Here is a 19,687-nt window from a genome sequence, read left to right on the forward strand (position 1 = left end):
TGTATCAGTATACATCCGATATTTTTGGCCCTGCGCATTGAATACCCGCCCTGCCAAAGCTGCGCTTTCTCAGAACCGAAAAGTATCAAGTCGACGCCCAAAAACTGCAGTCAAACTTCATAACTTGATTATTCGTAACAAAATAGACTGAACAGCTGAATACTGCTTTACTTTTTCATGTACCGTTTGCAAAATCAACGCGCAAAAGTTGCGATGGATCGATTCGCATCATCAATCGTCGCGCCAGAGTCACGTTCAATTACTGTGATTAATCTTCGTGCAAAAAGGCGCGGCCGATTAAACCTAATCTACATCTGCGTCTTCATGAATTCGACATATTGTGATGCGGATTGTTGTCCTCAGATGCCAATCAAGTCCTGGAGGAAGGTTCGAAGACATTCATTATTGTGTGGCGTGACCGTCGAAGGTCCTCTTCGATCCGAAGTCTTCGATTCAACTTAAAGGGATCCTGCATTCAGAGTAACATAAATATTCTTTCTAAATACGATTAGTTAGTTGATCCTTGCGTAAATACAGATTCAGTCCTTCGATGGAGATGGGCTAGTGGACGAAGACAATTTTTTTCAATAATATTATGAACTTAAACATTTTGTAAATTATTTATTCATACTACAGTAATATCATTTGTTAGTGTTTGCGATTTGTTCAGTTTTGACCACTACAGTGGTACTTCGCTATGGTAAATATACTCTGCATTATCAACTGCCAAAAACCTATTTCGGTTCGTACGGCTTTACTTCACAGAGTAGTACTTGCTTCAAATGGATACTGATTGCTGGCTGGCCCTCTTCACTAATCCCAGTTAACGCTATATCCTACCGAAACGAGTAAGGCCCTGGGCAACAATACCTGCCGCTCAGGTTCAGCCGCTCGAATGGGCCAAGTGTTTCTCGGCAGTTTACATAATTCGTAGCGTTTGTCGGCAGGTGAAGACGCTGCTGTCTTGTCCGATCGGTAATAGTACATTCACTGTCTCTTTCTTACATATCAAATATAAAGAGCAGACCGTCGTTGTCGGTACGTCAGTCAACTGCACCGGCAATGCAAATCGCGTACTAATCTGCTGTCGTCGTTCGTGTCGGTAAGCCATCAATCAGCTTATACGGCGGTCGAATCCCCCATAGGGACAGGTTTTCTTCAATAGAATATAGGCCAAAACACAAGTAGAGCCGTGTTTCTTTTGCAGGACCACCTACAAGTCATAGGCGCACTTACACGTGCACATGATTAAGCGGGGCCTGGCTGAGTGAACATTACGGGGAGCGCAAACTAAGGTTATCGACGAGGGGTATGAATCTTGAGGTGCGTGTGTGTTGCGCTTCACCACGAAACTATTAACGGGATTCTTCCTACCGAGACGTAAGATAGGTTGTTTTCTCTACATCGATACATCGAAAATATTGATATGTTTTCCTCGATATATAATATTTTTATATCGATATTACCTTGCCCAGCGTTTGATCTCCGCGTAATCCCCAACCTCATTCGAACACTGTGCATTTAGTATTTTATTCGCCTCTTCTTAGACACGAGCTACAAATGAATTAATCTGTTCATTGCAAACATACGTAGAATTAGTTATTTGATATCAACAATTAAACTTGACCAACTTCAATTATCGATATCCTACTGTCGATAATCGGGTAAGATCGAGATCGAGACTTCGATATATCGTTCGATTTCAATATCGATACTGGCTTTCGATGTCACCTCCAGTGCTACCACCACAAGCCTGTACGTTGACCCTAGACAACGTGAAAAGGAATTGGTTAAAACTGGGAAATCACTTCAGTGTGTACCAAGTACTGCATAAAGTACTATGGCAACAAATTTCTAACTTCTTCTGGCTACGTTCATAAATGTAAGTTTTTATTTTCAGCTTTGGTAATTCTGCTACTTGGTACTACATACCATCGTTCTTTGGACTGAAGGCGAACAAAAACCTTGTTTTGAATGGTTTTTTTTCTGCGTCGATAGTCGCGATTACTTGTTTTTAACAACGTGCGTTCAACGAGTCGAGCTGCACGTATGAAATGGAGCCTATGGAAGTAATAGACCTCTCTTCAGACGACGAGAAAACACCATCCGCGCCAAAGGTATGCTACACATCCATACCTATGCTCATTGTCAGATCGTAGCTCTTTCGCTAACTTTCTATTCTCATGTCAGTTACGCAAAGCCAAGACTGACTACCAACGTCATCACTCGAATTCAACGGTTCCACTAGCCAGACACAGCAATTAATTAATTATCTGCATAACGTGCCACTTCTAATGTTTATTGAAGAAATGATCTGTAGATTTGCATCGTATGTACATTTCACTTCTCTGTTTTATATATTGTTAGTTAGATACCCATTGAATTGTTGAAGTTAAAATTATGCAATGTGAAAAGTACATGCTAGAAGTTGGGTTATGTGGTTCTTATAAATCAACGGGACAATGCTTTATCAGTCAACTATTCAAAAATAACTGGTAAATGTGAAATAGCATAAATTTGCTTGCATCTGAGTTTTGTATAGCATTAGATATCGCTGCAGATTGCAATGATGTGATTAGAACATGATTGATTATTCCACGTCGTACCTTTACTTATTTTTGGTAATAATTGAAGTTATACAGGGACGGCCAGATAATTTTAATCTGCTAAACTTTTCGTCTCATTTAATGGAATTGAATTACGAATAAAGTTTGTAATTATGAAAAATTGCAATTTTCCCAATGTCCAATATTTACGTCGTAACGCAGCGAAAACTACACAATATACCAATAAGAATTAGCTGTCTATACGTACCTTTATTCAATTTCACTAATCTAGTAAAATATGCCATTGTAGAAAAATGTCATAAAATCGATGTGGGAAGCTCGTGATAATTTGAATACTTTTATTGTGACCATCGATTAGCTACATACTATTCAGGAAACGTATAGCCTTAGACATTGAATTTAGGGTTTGGTCAATACAATCAATTGGTTTACTTTGTGTTTAATTGCGTTGCAATACAATTAGTCTTTAAAGATGAATTGACAATAAACTGCACAGTTCTAAAAAGAAAATGAAAAGCTTATAATACAACCCAACATAGTTTGGACATAATAACACATTAGTAAATCATTCAATGAAATGCATTCTTTATGAAATATTATCATATACAAAAGAGCCAATTAAATTTTCTTACTGACTCTAAGCGTATGTTTTGTGTCTAACTTTTACAGAATGGGGGCATGGAAGCAACTTTGTCGTTACTTTCTAAGAGTAGACTACCAACGAAAAATCTTATTTGCAAAAACGAGGAAGAATTGGAGATCGTGTATAACGTAGTTTCAGCCAAGAAACGAATACACGATGATGGAAATCCAACACATGTGAAAAAAATTAAGTTATCTACGTATGATCAAAATCCTACAAATGGAGTTAAAAAGCTGGTTACTAATTCTGCAACCCTGTCAAAGTTGCATAACAACAAATGTCAACTGACTGCAGATCAAAAACAAAAAATAAAGCCAGACATTTGTTCACCAAAATCTGCTACTATACTCGTGGAACCTCATCCTGCGCAGAGTTCTGACATTGTTGTTAATTTAGGCTCAAAAAGAGAACAAAATGCAACTGATTCAGATATTAGAGATACATCAAAATCACGAAATGATCGGCAGAGTACTCATGCATTTAAGGTCAATGAAGGAGCATCATCATCCAGGCAAAACCTTGAGCCAAAATTGGTGGTTAAGAATAAAGTCAAAGTTTCTGAACTTTGCGATCCCAATTTGACTATCAGTAAAGAATTGTTTCAGTCATTTTTGAATGCTTGCAGAAGTAAAGACTGTAGCATGGATATGGTTAAAATCATAGCAAAACTTCAAAAACATTTCGATAATTTAGAGCCACATTATGCAAAGTCTGAAAGTTTTATTAAATTGATTCGTACGAAGGAAAAGTTAATCTTAAACGAACCGAAAATGTCTTTTGTGACCATAAGTGAGGTCAATGACGAAATGAAGGCTCGACAAATTCAAAATAGACTTGTGGCCAAATGCACCTTCGTCGATGAAGAATCAGATGAAAAAGATGTTAAACATAGGGAAAAATTGAGAGCATTGGAAAAAGCGATGAGACGCTGCGAACACTACATACAAAAGTGCGAAATGGCTGATGTTGATTTTGATGATGAAAATGATAGCCATTATATAATGGCAGAAAAATATAAGCAGAGAATGGTTGAACTTTACAACAAATATTGTGAAATGACAGGAGAAAGTGCAGATGCAGGTCGTGACTATTTGAGACCTAAGCATCATTCTGTAACACCTCTGCCGATATTAAATCAAGCAATTTCAAATTTTGTCAACATGAAAATGACCAAATTTAGGGAATCATCCTCTTGGAGTAAGAAAAAGGGTAACAGGACACGTTTCACCAGTGCTGTAAATTTTCCCGATTATGTAGATATTTTGAACTGCATAAAAAAGTGTAACGTGGACCAAAATCTTGAATTGAGTAAGGCGAAACAAGAAACAATTGGTAAGCATGATCAATATAATTATATTACGCTGTATACAAATTTGACTTAACCAAGATCAGTTTCAGTGTATTAATTTTACCATGAAATCTTCTTCAGCATGATTTGTAATTCATTATTTGGAAAAATTCGTAGAATTGTATTTGTTTGTCCAATTATTACAATTTTCTTCGACTACCCACCACAATTCATTCTTTACTGATTTCCTAGCGAAGCAAGCGTTTCTGGACTTGGGTGCATACTTACAACGCTGCAGGCAATCTGACTATTACGATACTTTCTCATTATACCTTAACAATGACTCTGACCCGGCATTAGAAGATGCAAGCCTAGCGGAAAAATTACGTAAAAATAAAGAAATTGGTAGAGAAAGGTTGGACAAAGTATTTGCGGAATTCGTGAAAAAACAAGATGAATCTAAAACCACTGAGAGTATATCGGAATCAGAAAAAGTAGAAGAAACAGAGACGAATAACGAATCTTCAGATGACAACGAAAGTGATGAATCTGACTCAAACGAGCATGATCCACTGGATATAGAAATGGATAGTGATGTCAATGAAAGTGATGGTGATAAAGTAAGCATACGATCGCAAAAAGATTCCAGTCCAACAGATAATGACAGCAAACTCAATAGGGTTTCAGATATAGATGAAGAGATTAATAATGATGTAGAAAAAAGTAAAGGATGCCGAAGTAATTCCCTTTCACTTTCGAAAAATAGACGAACACACAGAAATTCGGGTACGAATAAATCTGCAACAGAAAGAAGTGTAAAAAATGTTGATGCTGCTGAAGAAAAAAACACGTACATGAAAATCCCATCAGAAATTTTGTTGCCTCAAACTGCTGTTGATGGTTCGACTGTCGATCAAACACAGGGTGATGAGATAAGTGAAACTAAAGGATCCAAAATTGTCAAGAAAATTGCTTTACCACCTGGTAGTCAGAAGAAAACAACTACACCTGTAGTCTGCAACACAAATTTATTACCAATGGTAAAAACAAACGATTTGGGATCAGCTGGTGGGAGCTCATCTCCAATTCCTTCTGACAAAGCGGAAGGTTCGTTATCAAACTCCATAATAAGATAACACATTATTTTTTTCAACATGTATTTCTTCCATCTCGAAATTTCATCCAGTTCATGGCGTTTTATTTCAATTTAAATAGTGCGATTGTTTTTGTATACTGATATAAATAATGTTTATATTGCAATAAAAAGAATGCAATGATAAAAAAGCGATTTCCTGCAGGGCCGAAGTAACTTCTATAAAGTATAATCCTATTCCAAGTTTGACATCTTTAACTTGCTCCTTGCATTCCACTTGGTTCAAACTGCCTTCGAGAACCACTACTTTTATACACATTTCTTTCTTAACGACACTGACATCTTTGTAATTTCGTTCGTTAATGACCTTAATTTTTAATTAATCAATACATCAATAGAATATCTATGAATTTCAGTACAGAAATTAAGTTATTCTCAAACACGTATTATTCTCTATATATCATTAATAGTCACACTTCACACACATTCCTAGGGGGAAACTCTTGAGCCTTCTAACAAAAATATTGCTATTTCATTTCATTCATAAAGTAACACAAACAGATTTACAAAATCTAACAATGAAAGTGTTACAATTGGTGGAAGAATACGGTGGTAGTATTTGTGGCTAATCCAGTCGGTGAAAAGACGCTTTTTAAAAAATCGAATTGATATTTTTATTTATTACTATTACGTCTACTTTATGGTGATCCTGCATAAAGTAACGAATTACCATTTTCCCAGAGCATAAAGTCGATTAAGTACATCAGGACAGCCATGATTTTGTGCATGTCCTTAAAGACTCATTATTTGGTATTTTAATTACTCGTGACAATAGAGTGAACTTCCCTTTTGTTTATCACGAACGTTTTAACCACTTTCAGAATCCGCACAAGCGGAGCCCCTTGAGGCGGAGACTCAAATATAACACTGTTAAAGTGTCATCAGGTTGGCTCCCGGTAGTGGCTTGCTGATCTCGTTACTTGTGTTACAGTAACCGATGCTTCTGCCATGGCCCCAGCTTCCAAATCGATCTGCGTGGAGGAAGAGAAGAAACCAATTTTGAGGCCACGGTCATTCGCTAAGCCATCTGCTTATTGGGCAGATTTTCAGACTGAAACAAATAACTCGGGTGGAAATATGAAGATGAATGAAACGACAGATGTGGATATGAAGGAAGAAAAAAATGAAAAAATGTTGCAAGCTCAATGTGGACAACATGAAACTATAAAACGGATTAACCCAACCCCGACAGGAAAGACTATACAGGTGAATGCTGATGTCCTCAAAGATTTGCAGAGTAAAAAAACGACTATCATGATACCCACCATTGCGAGTAGAAATAGTCCGAAAATCAGTGTTAACAATGTGACGAATAACTTTACATTTGTAAATTTCAAGAAGCAGATTCAGTTAAAACCAAACAATACATCCGGCCCTTCGCAACAAACTAACACCGACAAAAAAGGGACAATAATTGCACATTGCAGTAATGTTGGGGTAATCAGTATTAGTTCCAAGAAAGGGCAATCTTCTCAAAAATCCAATGAGAATCAGACAGTGAAAACTTTGACAGTCAGCAGGCCGGTCAAACCAACTAATTTCAACAATCAAACAACTACCGTAATCACACCGCCAAGACAATATAAAATTATAGCGCCAAAAAACATAGAAAATCAGGTTCAAAAAAGGACTATTTGCCATCTGCCCATTTTAAATCAACGTGGGAAAAAAACAATATATGAGGTGGTGAAACATATCCCCTCAAACAAAGTTCAAAATATTGTTCTTCCAAGGCCTGTTGCGCAAAAGCAAGTACCACTTGATCCAGCTCAAAGGGTAAGCGGCAATTTACGCGCTATTGACCCAAAATTGAAAGTCCATGTTTCCAAAAGTGTTAGAAAAATTTTTCATATCAATGTTCCTCGGAAACCTCTGGATAAGTCAAAAAAAATATACCATGAATCCGACGATACAGTTCCCACGTATGTGGTAGAGTAGATACTAATACCCTTTTTTCTACTGCACTCCTATAGTATGAAAAAGTATATTTATTATTACTTTCATGCAAAAGTTATAGATAGCGAAGTTGGTGAACAATAAAGTATAAAGTAGAATGATAATACATTCGGCTGATAAATTAATCATCTATTGTATTATTTATTGTAAGTATTACATATATTACTTTCTTGTATTCGTTGAGTATTAAATTGATTGCTTTTTTACAAATTCAGGAGCAGATACCTTTCTTCTAAGTCCCTCAACAAAGACTAAGAGTAATTAAATCTGTGCTAAATTTTAATCGAAAGTACCTTTTATAAGTTTCACTATTCGTTTGGTGAGCGGAAAATCGCTAATTGTCAAATTTTCCAACATACTATAGTGATCGATACTATCTCGAAGTAATACATATTCCACGTTGTCCATGTAGCTACAGAGTTGCTGTAAAACAAATTAATCGTAATATCGTATTCCTACTGTTGCGGTGAATGAAAATAAATTGAAATTTATCAAATTCGTGTTTTTGAGAAATCAAAATAGCGATTCAGGTTTTAGTCCTCTTCGATTCGTTTACCTACATATTGACAGTTATTAAATTGATTAATCTTTCGTACCTTGGTCAATTGGCGCGCTTGTTCTATATATTCAGGAGAATCACATTCTCCGACCACAACCATTGCTTTCAAGTTCGGAACAGGAGCGTGCAATACACTCAGGGCACTCATGAATCTTGCTTCTTTGCTGAAATTGAAAAGAATAGATAATCTAATATATTCTCAAGATATTACTGAATATAGTGTAGAGTTCGTAATGGTAATTTTCATGAATTTCCATACAATCTACAGTTTACGTAGCTATCTGCCGAATTGGAAAGATATTCTAAACTGGCGCCCTGGTCGATTTCGACGTTGTTGCATATACCTCCAAATATCGAAGTCCACGTATCTCAATAATGGGGAAGAAGGTTTAACATCCAACTCTACACGCAATTCTGAACAAAACACTCTAATTCATTTCCAGAGTTTACTACCACGATTTCGTAGAATCAATACCATTTCGTTATTTCTGCATCAAATAAAAATGTATCTGAGTGTTTTTGTTCAGAATTGCGTATAGAATAGGACTGTTTAACCCTTTTTTCGCGTTCGAGATAGGTGGATCTCGACATTTGGAGATATATGCGTCAACGTCGAAATCGACCAAAGCCCTATTAATAACAATGGTTTTGTAACATCATACGCTCTGTTAATTCATTGTTTAGTATAAACAATGTATAGTTTCAAACATCACAAATCTACTAAAATTCAGTAACCCAATAAACTTTGCACACCTTCTAAATTCCATTCTACACACCTAACAAATTATAGAGCGGGTATTTTTTAAAACTGTTACTTGTAAAAAGAAAAGATCCCAGGTTGAATGCTACTTATAATGGGTTGTGGTCTCTCAAAGAGACAAACGTCTTGGAATCTGTAGTTGAGTGTAAGTAACTTTCCTTAAAATCGAAGTTTGCATAAGTCAGTATTCGAATGTTCAACTCAATCGCAACTCATGTCGAGCCTAGGTGCAATTATATATAACTCCTAGCGGTAATCCTTCATTTTGGATGAACAATGTTGCAAACTTATCGCTGACCGAATTTTCTTTATTATGCGTACCTTAACTTGAACTAATTGTTGATGAAATACAGCGCAACGAACTACCATAAAAACTTCGTGCTGCTGTCCATGGCTGTCGTTTCCATTCGCACTTTGCAATCTTAAACACTCGAAGTTTAACTAATTGTAATAGACACTGTACCTGTCTAGTTTCAACTGATCGTTGTACGAAGTTGTAAGTAGTGGTTCCAGAAAGTAAATACCACTGAGAAGCACAAGTCCTTTGAGCAATGTACTGTTTGGTTCATCCACAAGCCATTTTGGTTCCAGTAAACTAGCAGACAAATGTGCCCCAGCACTGTGACCACCCACCCAAACGCCCCTATCGAATAATTCGTACGATTGGTAAAGAAAGTTGAAAAATTGTTTGCCATGATATGAAAAATGGGTATGGTTGCGGGTGGATGTCAAGACACTCGATAGAGACTTGTAGAAATATCGGAACAAATAGAATGGCTTGACCTTACCGAGATCCAGATTCGGCCGCACTATGAAGAATTTGATGCGTAGCGGACTTGATTTGAAGTACGATGTCACGCAGTTGGACTGTGAGATACACAAAACCGTTGGTCAAGAATATTGCACACGATCCAGTTGTAGCCTATTAAAACTTGGTTCAATTATTTACGTGATACCTACCGTTGGGGCATAAGTCATAGCCAACGCAAATAACCTTTATGCCTTCTGACACACAGTTTTCTACAGGAAATGCGATAACATTTTTACTCGTTTCTTGCCAGTATCCACCGTGTATGAATACAAATATCGGAGCATCTGAAATATGATGAATTAGTTTCATTAGTAGATTAAGGAAGTTGAAGACACATATTAATGGTATGACAACGTTTATGTGTTATATATACTCACCATTTGGTAGATCAATGCCATAGACGTCATACTTAGTTTTTACGGAGGGTCCATAAGGAACGTCGAGTTTACACTTGGTATTTTCCCGGGCGCGAATGGTAACTGCGAAATTATCAAAAACAACTCGAAATTAGATATTTTTTACTAGAAACTGAAGCATCTTAAAAGCTTTCCTACAATTTGTAATGCGTGGTACCAGGTGTCTATTTTCACGTACGTACCTTCCTCGCCAAGCTTCAGGAAGTTTGTCACTACTTTCTCCGGACTTGTTCTTTTATTCCACATCGATGGTGAAAATAGTGTTTCTTGATCCTAGGTAGAATAATGATAAAATGTGATAGAATTTGCTAATTCAAAGATTAAGAATTATACGAAGTAGAGATTTTGTCAATAAATGACTAACCGTTTCTTATTGTGCTGGAGTATATATCGCGTTATACTCGGAAACAATAAAATTATGGGTTTACTACTGAATATATAATTGGAAACTCACAACGTTGTCCATTTTCCTGTGTAGAGAAAGTTGACACCTTAGAAAAGGAATATTTAATATTCCTCTCAAGCACCATACGTATTTTGATTGTATTATCACATACTCTCCACAGATATTAACTTACAATTAAATTATTGGTGATCTGCTTTCTACTCTGAAAAAAAATACTACATTAACGACAGTTCATTGACTTATCTTCACAACAAGAGCGTCTCTCCACGATTTCGATTTAGCGTATGATTAACGTAAATTTGAGGTGTTAAGGTGTAAGAGGATGAAAGGCCAAAAATTCGTGTTCTGAGCAAACTCATTACGCACTTACGTCAATGCCCATTAATTTACTGATAAATAATGAAATACCATTATTATATCATGAAATGTCATTTTATACCGAAATTAAAAATTGAACCGCTAGATCGTAGAACGATAAATAAAATTCTGCCAGCTGTTCAAGCTCAGCCCCTGACACCTTATAAAATATCCAACCAAATACCATTTTTAAACGTACCTCCTAAATTGAAATTTTATGGTGCATCATATTTTGCCTTTTCAAAAAACTAAACACAGAAGAATAACATTAGAATTTGTAATATTGTTATAGCCTGTAGATGGTTGGCGGGTGTCCGAGCGAAACCTCGTATAATAAACAATCATTCAAAAAATGACATACCTCAACGAATTTTGAAATTATTAAACACACCTTGTCACGAACGTATCAACAATGAAGCCTATATTTATGTACGAAGCCATCACGTGTGGATTGTAAATAATTTCACAGAATTTCGAGACCTCAGACTAAGCATATAATATTGTTATCAAACTCAGCGAAATGATCTAATCTTATAATTAACACAGGTAACAGTTAGTACCCTACACTGAACTGTACCGATGCGAAAATAATCCACAATGATTAGGAAAAATGAGGTACCAACTGTTGATAAGAAACAATCCACGTGAATACTACTGGTATCCCAGGTTGCTGAGAAGCCACTGACAGAAGCAGAGCCTGGTAGAATTGGCTCGTTGTAATATGATACAAGAGATTGCTTGTATATAGTTCACCACCGATCACTATTACTACCCAAGGAATATTGTATCAAGTGTCGAAACAAAATCAATATGCGTACTTTTGTGGACCTAAAAACGCATTAACAAACTCTCAATCCACCCAGCCATTCAGAAAAGTACCGTTGAATTCACAATGGTTATCATCAGAACGAAATAGTAATTAGTACTCATCATCGGATTGTAGAGATACGAATTTCAAGATTGTATACCTTTTTACTTCATCGTCGGCTCTCAGAGGTCAATTTCTAGCTATCGAGCAGCGTCTATTTCTTTTCACTTTTAAAATATCTGATACTTAAAACAATATGGGGGTGATATTAATGTTGCACTTCCTTACTTCATAACCGCGACTGAAATAGTCCATGAAAATCAAATCAATATTTAGTATTACTTAATATTGAGGTACGTACGAGCAATGCGTTATTTTACACGGCGTTAGATTGTGTGTTGCCCTGGAAATGGAGCGTCTATCGTAGTTTGGGGAAAAAAGATCTGCGCAAGCTCGCACGAAACCAAACTAGTGCCGTGCTCGCACCCGTGTTCACGAGGTCACCTTACATTGTCTTGAGTACACATTGCAAACAGCAAGGAGGTTAAATTTTTTTTATCCATTCGATTTCATCAGCCACCTCTGGACTTTCATAGTCTCCGGTTTCTAGGTTCCAAGTGTTCCAAACTAAGAGTTATGAGCAAAGAATTAACGTATTTCCAAACGTTGGACGAAGCCGTATCGATATCTCACAGGAACTGAACTTCTGACCTGTAAACCATACAATCCCGGAGGTTGGCTGTGCTCGGTATAACTGCACGTCAATGTGCCATCAAGAGTTAACGATAGGACGAAGACCGTCAAATCAGATGTTCGAAAGAGTCTTACTGTGAGTTTGGCCCAAGCGCAGCTCGTAATGTAATACGTCTTTGTATTCATACTATCTTGTTTCAACTTTTGTGGATACTTGTAGCCACCTTCTGGAGATCATATTTTTTATTCTTTTTTTGTCTCTTTGATCGTCACGCGTTATTACGGGCAAAGCACCGCTCTCAGCTTTAGTCATCTTGAAACAAAGATTCATTATCATGGAATAACGTGGTAGGTATATAAGTGATCCATTAAGAATACTATTACCAAATTAACCAACGAACATGTATAGTTGTGATGATGGCGTGGATTAAAACGACGACCTATTGATCAAACTTTATAGTCTCCTATGCATTATTGGTAAATATGGTCTTCGCATTCATTCATCACCAATTGGACGTACAGTAGGTGTCCTCAAAGAAAAACTTGGAACCTTTAGATTGAGTCCTAGCCCGATAGTTTATGGATGATAGACTTCAATTTGCATTTCAGTGATAAATGAAAGATTTAAGATCGCAAAAGCTGTCGAGTTTCTATTTTACGGCATGTTGTATTAAACGTTTCACCGCAATCGTAAAATTTTCCAAATGTCTAGTACACTAGCGAATGGTGACAGTTAAAATTTATCTCTTTTTCGTGATGATAGTGACAGTTAAAATTTACATCTTTTTTGTACGGCATGTTTGAGGTATACAATAAAATGTGAAATTCAGCTAACCGGTTTTCAGCCGCAGGTGAGTACCATCACAGTCTACAATATTTGATCTTAGGTTCTTTAACATAACTCAGTATTACCTTGTGATTCGAATTATTGGTTTTATACTTTGCTACGAAACACTTGCTGTACATATTCAGTAGATATTTCTGATTATAATTCTTTGAGAAAATTCTTCAATCACCAGTAAAAGATATTTACGCACGAATATCTGTATTAATTAGTAGTACTAATAACATTCAAAGCGGGCAATTATAAAAATTAAGGCACGTCGTAACGCTGTTCAATGTAACAGGCAAGATCAAAGTTCCGACATAGTTTTTATGTTTAATTAAGCAAGCCCATTTTTTATTGACCTATACGGCTCCTTAATTTTAGGGTTCTTGAGTTATAGACGTTAGGAAGGGTGATGGCCGCGTTCGAAAGGGGAGAGCCTTCGTTATGATGCACCATCCGAATACTGCATATTATTGTTGATCAATAATTTTGTACAATAGATAATTACGGAATCATTCGGTGATGGAAACGTATGATAATCGATACGAGATGGAAACATCCTCACTGTTACAGGCAAAGTGTCACGAATGATTTAATACACCGTATCGCCATAGGCCTTGCGCAAGAGTGATACGATCTCCTTTTCCTCAATGCCGCAATCGTTTGTGTGCCCAGATGCAGGAAAAGAGGACACTACAGACTGGGATATTAACCAGGTTTCATGGTATGTTCGAGCACAAATTTGTCAATAGTATTCAAGTTATATGGTCGCTGAGCTTTAGTCGTGAAAAATGAAGCCTCTAAAATCCTGAAATTAACATTCAGCTTATACGATGTACAGAAAGTAGTTTTTCTGGTTGGTTTGGTTCTAAAATATGCGACTGCGAATGCCATGCAACCGATTCGTTCATAAATATTATTTGATTACGCTGAACAAATGTCAAATAATAATTCCCACGTGGCAGTACCGGTTTTTGCGCAGCTAATTGGAAACGTCAAGTTTTTGATTTTTATTCATACGACCCGTTGACTTTAACGCTCTATCGCGGTGAATACGAGACGCAAAAATTAGCATAAGAAACTTTTCGACTTCGATGCAAAGTCACGGCATGAACAACGGAAGAACATGAAGAAAGACAATAGCGATGCTTTGTCTGCGGAATGCGAGATCCTCACCGCTGTGCATACCAGACGGAGAAGAGCCACACGATGTCCACAATGCACTCTCACGCCTAGCTGGTTTTCTAGCTCAAGGATAGAGAAGTACGATTCAAGAAATGCCGGGATCAGGGCTATAATATTGTGGTTTCCATATTTCTTTATCAGAGGCGCCGGGCAATTATGCGGCATGCTTCAAGTATTAAATTTATACACAAAGGCACTTTAGACACATCACGAGGTAGTTATATCTGATGGCACAAAGTACAACTACTCCGAGATGATCGTGTTTAATTATAAAAGTCGTTCATTGCCCATATTAACAAATAATGTCGTTGATATTCGTACGATTCATCCAAAACACTCGTTTGACTACTATTTTGGTAACGCCTTCCTCAGCCACGTGTTCAAGTTTGATCATAACGTAGAGAATAAATAAAGGTATATATCAAAGTTCAGGTCCGGATAATCGTTTCGAGGCAAATATACCGTGGGAGAAAAAAAGGAAACATTTTCCAATTTCAATACAACTCTTGTACTGTACTGATTGAATTGCGGGCGCCACTGAACCCACGCTTATTACGTCACTGATTCGCGTTCTGAATTATTATTCGAACAAACATCTAAAAGGTCCAGACACAGGTGTTCAAGTTAAACGGGTCATTCGTTACGCTTAAAAAATTTCCGATGTAGTTGTGAGAAAATTTTACATTTTATACTTGTGTTAAATGACATGTGAAACCTGGTATGACCAACTATTCCGCAGCTCTGATCTATACTGCTGCATAAATGTCTGAATAATGGAAAAACCTGTGTCAACTAATTTTTACTTAGCTACACGGGCGAGGTCCTCAGTATTCTAGAAATTTTCTCATACCGAGTTCAACTCCTCGAAAATATCTGATCAGCGCTCTTTGACACTGCTATTCGCCAACCATGTGCGATTATTGAACGCGAATCTCCAATTTCATATTTCAAATTTGAAGTGACAATGTTTGACACGCTAATCGTATCTTCCCTGCACTGTCGACTCCGTAGTTTAGTTTAGCGCAAAATTTCCGGACATGTTTGGCTCATCATCTCAATTAAGAAAGTGGAATTTGGATTTCGCCTGAGGATGAGAAAAAATTGTATTTTCGTTTCGGAAATTAAGCGAATGACACTTCGAGTTCGATTACTCCAATTGCCCTCAATGAGCTGCATTAATTAATCTACTGTTAGAAAAAATTGGTAGGTTGTTTTAAAACACTACCAGCGTTTCTACCGCAACGCGCAGTGCATTGAAAGCCTTGTTTCTGAACATTAAATGCTGAAGTGTTATATTTATTGCAGAATCCAAGAAGACATCGAACGTAACTTTGTGGTTTCGTATAACGTAATATTCTGTCGAACGGAAACCGAGTGACCATATGCGTTGTAAGAAATCACAACGTGATATCAGTAAAATTACAAATGAACGCTAGCTCGGAGTCTGCAAACATACAATTAACATTGTACAATATGTTCTTGGCGTGAGAATCTATTACAGAAGTCTCGATGCTTGCGTACATCTGATATAAGTCACGTAGGCAATTTTATCATTACTGCAAGCTCTGTGATCAATCTGGATGCAAGACGTGTAACCGATCGTTTATCCTTATAAGGAAGCTTGGATGAGGAGATCGGAAAGTGGTTTAAATTTTGAAATATTCATCATATATTAGGAATGTTAAAATTTTCTCCAATAAGTCTGTTACAAACTACCTAATTAACATAGCGATCCTCTTCCGGACATCGGAGGAAACTCAAATTAGGTTCAATTCGCTGGCATCGTTACAGTCCTCGGAGTCACCGGTCCCGGCAGTTATACTTACATCGAGAAAAGGGGACCTCGCGGCAACATTTTTCACCATCGCCCACGCCGCAGCAACCTGCGGTAAGGAACTCAACCCGAGAGTTCGGAGGGCCGTGAATTCGGCAGTAAAAGCAAATGGGAAGCCGGGCGGTTAGGGGCCCCTCGAAAACCGGCCTTACATTATATATACACCCTTCTTGACTCCTTTCTGTCAATGTACAGTGTATACATACCTACCCAGGCATAGAAGAAGACACACGGCATGCAACGCTGGATTCCAAGGAGGCCTGAAAAGGAGTTAGGTGTTTGCTGCGAACGTTTCTATGCGAGATAGAAAGGCGCTGCCGTACTTCGGTCACCGAATGTATGTCATAGGGCAACCGCCGCTATCTGCATTCCCCCTTCCCTCGAGCCTCCACCTCTTCGGCCGTAGATGGCAGGGCTCCGTGAATCCGGCTCCCCCGGAGACAGACGCCCGGATAGTTCCACCCTCGCCGCCCCCACTGCCGTTCATACGATGCCCACGGTGCAGCCGAGGAGTCAAGGCGAGGGAAGCGTCGGCAAATCCAGCCCTGGAATACCTGGAGGCCTGCAGCAGAACCGCTGCGAGCCTTGAACCAGAAAAACCGGGCCCAAACCCCCCTCCTCTCCGCCCCCGTCCCCGGATTCTCGTCGCTACAAGCCGGACAAGTCCGCCATGAGAACCACCGCTCACTGACTGCGCTAACGACACCGTAGGATGTGGACGTGCGGATGTGGATGTGGGCGTAGATGTGGGTGTGGATGAGCCCCAGCCCATCGGTAGAGCCGTTGTCTGTGCGGGTAGAGACTGCATACTTTTGTCGGTGAAAATGTGTGCGGACGACACACGGATGTACGCATGGTGCATAGGCTGATGGTAGGTGCATAAATGCATTCGGGATGCATGCAGGACGACGTGGTTCGGTAAGCCTCCGGCAGGGCTGGAGTATACTTACCGAGAAGTATTATACAGCCTACAGGTGAGACGATATCCCGTTCTTCGTGATTGCCGCAGGTGACGACCGGTGTAGACGTCTTTATGTATATATAGAATATATAGATATAGGTGTATAGATATTTCGGTTTCAACTTGCCTGTTAATTACTGTGCCCTGCGTTCTCACGCGCGGGGGACGAATTTTCGCACAGATCAAAATTCGTGAGAAGATACTCGGGGGGAGGGAGGTAATATCGAGAGGTGTAAAGAAGGCTCTTTGTGCCGATGATTCTGCTGTAAGAAAACTAGTTGCGATCACGTATTGACCGCAAAGATCCCAGACGGCCGATTAATGGCTGCGGTCAAAAGTCCTGCTTCGTGAGGGGTTTCGAGTAGGAGGAGGAGGAGGAGCTCTGCCAACTCTCCATCGTTAAGTGCTACTCCTTGACGGTATTCGGAACGTCGAAAATATACTGTAGTATAACGATGGTTTTCTTTTTAATCTGTACGTCATCCTTAGGATAGCATTTTCGGATATTTTATATTGTGTTCGTACGGATGGCAACACGTCGGAAAATTTTCTCACGGTATGAGGAAACGTTAGTGCTCGAGGTTCGTGCGTACACCTATAATTCCTCGATCCACTGAATAATTTAACTAGTCAAGTTTTTCACTTAATTATAAGTATCGGCAGATACAGAGGAATTATAAATATTTTTTATGATAACCGGGTGAACGGTATCCATTTCGTAGTTATTTCAAACAACAGTTTCAGAGGGAAAAAATTAACCTTTATTCCCGCAACGATACATTCAAAGTAAATGTCGCCGTTGTATAATTATTTTAACTATATTACTACTCTGTGATTAAACGCAGTTATGCAGTTTAATAAGCGAAGAAATAACAATGCAAAAACTGTGCTCGTTTTCTTTTAATACTAGCGTCCGTTAAACAGCCTAGGACAAAGACTTATAGAGACGAGAATTTAACAGAGTAAAACCAAGTCAAATTGTGTATAAGCATAGTTATAAGTATAAATACAATGGACATCCTGACATAAGGATGAGCTAGAGTTAGCGCGGACGTACTGTAGCTGATATAGAAGCCCAGAAGCGACCTCCGCATCTTTACTAATCATTTGACCCATCTTTTAGACACCGTCCCGGGTTATCCTGCGTGTAGAATTATGCACCCTGCATCTCCTCGCGCATTCCACGCTCTACGTTGAGCTTCGAGTCGTGTGTTCAATCAAAATACGTACGCATACACCAACAACGATCTATCGGCCGACTAGTTACTGAAACTACGATACATGTCAAAGTAGTACCTACTGTTTGCTCATTTTAATTCACCCCAAAACTCGTCCGGAGTGCTGAGGCAACCCCGCCTACACCATATTTTCCTAATAGACAATTGTCAACTAATTGACTACAATATCACCCGATAGCTTCACATGTAGTACCGCAACTCCGCGGTCAACTTAACCGTTGATTTGTTACTTCCACCTCGCGTCGGTTTTAAAACTTCTTTGCCGGCTCTGCATTCACGCATCTTCTAAATCCGAAAAATCATCAACGGACTTCGAGATTCGAACGATGTCATTGGCTGCGAAAGCTTTTTCAAATCACGTACAAAGTGATTTCAAAGCAGTGTCGTGCTGCTTGTTACACAGACCAGCCTCAATATGGAAATCTTAATATGTACTTATTATAAATATAGGTACAACCACTGGGTAAACGTATCAATATGCTTTTGTATAGTAATGGACGGGATTTTTCTCGGTTGGAGACTGGTTGACGTAGCGGGACGATACTGCAGTCACCCCGCACGTGACTGGTTAACCGAAGACCAGAGCAGATTAACTTTATTTAACCTATTATTATTTTTAGCCTCAATTAACATTTGTGCTTCGCTTCTTGGAGAACATTACACATATACGTCAGACGATACGTTTTTTTTTCAATTGAAAAACAAGAGTGACTTGTCGTACTGTTCTCAGCAATGAAGTCCATTACTTGCGCGATACAAAAGTTAAGTAAAGCTGTGGAACGAGAATTGGAGATCATCAATGCCGGGACTGGGCTCGCTCTTTTTGCAGAACTACACGCTTGAAAAGATCAGTTACCATGCAAAATCTGAAAAGATGCCACTGCCTCAGAAATGAATATTGTAATTTTTCAGTTTAGTCAAGACTGTCAAATTTACGTCTCGTCGCTAAGAAGCAAAGCAACTGAATCCACACGAGGCGAAATTGAGGTATTGAACTTTTGGAATGTTACAAAAGCTTACGGTGCGGTATATGTACAGTGTACACCTAAATATCTTAAGACTTCAGCGGCGCTTCTTTTTGGACCCGGAGAATCTCGGTGGCGGACTTCGAAGCTTGATCACATCTACAATTAGTAAAAATAATAAAATTAAAAATATGGAGCTAACTTGGTTCTAAACTAGACATCATCATCGACTAACGTAGTTCCGATGGAAAAGTTGAA

At 38.5% G+C, this 19,687-nt stretch overlaps 2 protein-coding genes across 10 annotated transcripts; one reads left to right on the forward strand and one right to left on the reverse strand.

Annotated features, from left to right (window-relative positions):
• The first annotated feature begins 1,905 nt into the window (after window positions 1-1,905).
• LOC124177320 (death domain-associated protein 6-like) lies at window positions 1,906-7,817 on the forward strand. 3 transcript variants are annotated; one of them, XM_046559544.1, is made up of 5 exons: window positions 1,983-2,117; window positions 2,191-2,329; window positions 3,237-4,542; window positions 4,751-5,605; window positions 6,583-7,817. In XM_046559544.1, exons 3-5 carry the CDS (start codon window positions 3,246-3,248, stop codon window positions 7,587-7,589), a joined length of 3,159 nt encoding a protein of 1,052 aa, XP_046415500.1. In that variant the 5' UTR covers window positions 1,983-2,117; window positions 2,191-2,329; window positions 3,237-3,245; the 3' UTR covers window positions 7,590-7,817. The 3 variants fall into 3 exon arrangements, with proteins under 3 accessions (XP_046415501.1, XP_046415499.1, XP_046415500.1); XM_046559545.1 differs by lacking the exon at window positions 2,191-2,329 and having other exon boundaries at window positions 1,906-2,117; window positions 6,473-6,609; XM_046559543.1 differs by lacking the exon at window positions 2,191-2,329 and having other exon boundaries at window positions 1,908-2,117.
• Window positions 6,591-12,131, reverse strand: LOC124177348 (kynurenine formamidase). Of its 7 annotated transcripts, XM_046559666.1 has the most exons (10): window positions 11,278-11,683; window positions 10,608-10,761; window positions 10,336-10,426; window positions 10,115-10,216; window positions 9,887-10,021; window positions 9,715-9,793; window positions 9,390-9,569; window positions 8,204-8,330; window positions 7,901-8,030; window positions 6,591-6,702 (listed from the first exon to the last, which is right to left on the reverse strand). In XM_046559666.1, exons 2-10 carry the CDS (start codon window positions 10,617-10,619, stop codon window positions 6,698-6,700), a joined length of 861 nt encoding a protein of 286 aa, XP_046415622.1. In that variant the 5' UTR covers window positions 10,620-10,761; window positions 11,278-11,683; the 3' UTR covers window positions 6,591-6,697. The 7 variants fall into 7 exon arrangements, with proteins under 7 accessions (XP_046415622.1, XP_046415621.1, XP_046415617.1 ...); XM_046559665.1 differs by lacking the exons at window positions 6,591-6,702; window positions 11,278-11,683 and adding an exon at window positions 11,885-12,131 and having other exon boundaries at window positions 7,729-8,030; window positions 10,608-10,756; XM_046559661.1 differs by lacking the exons at window positions 6,591-6,702; window positions 11,278-11,683 and adding an exon at window positions 11,885-12,131 and having other exon boundaries at window positions 7,729-8,030.
• Window positions 12,132-19,687: the final 7,556 nt, after the last annotated feature.

The sequence above is a fragment of the Neodiprion fabricii genome, chromosome 3, assembly GCF_021155785.1.
Source record: "Neodiprion fabricii isolate iyNeoFabr1 chromosome 3, iyNeoFabr1.1, whole genome shotgun sequence".
Lineage (NCBI taxonomy): Eukaryota > Metazoa > Arthropoda > Insecta > Hymenoptera > Diprionidae > Neodiprion > Neodiprion fabricii.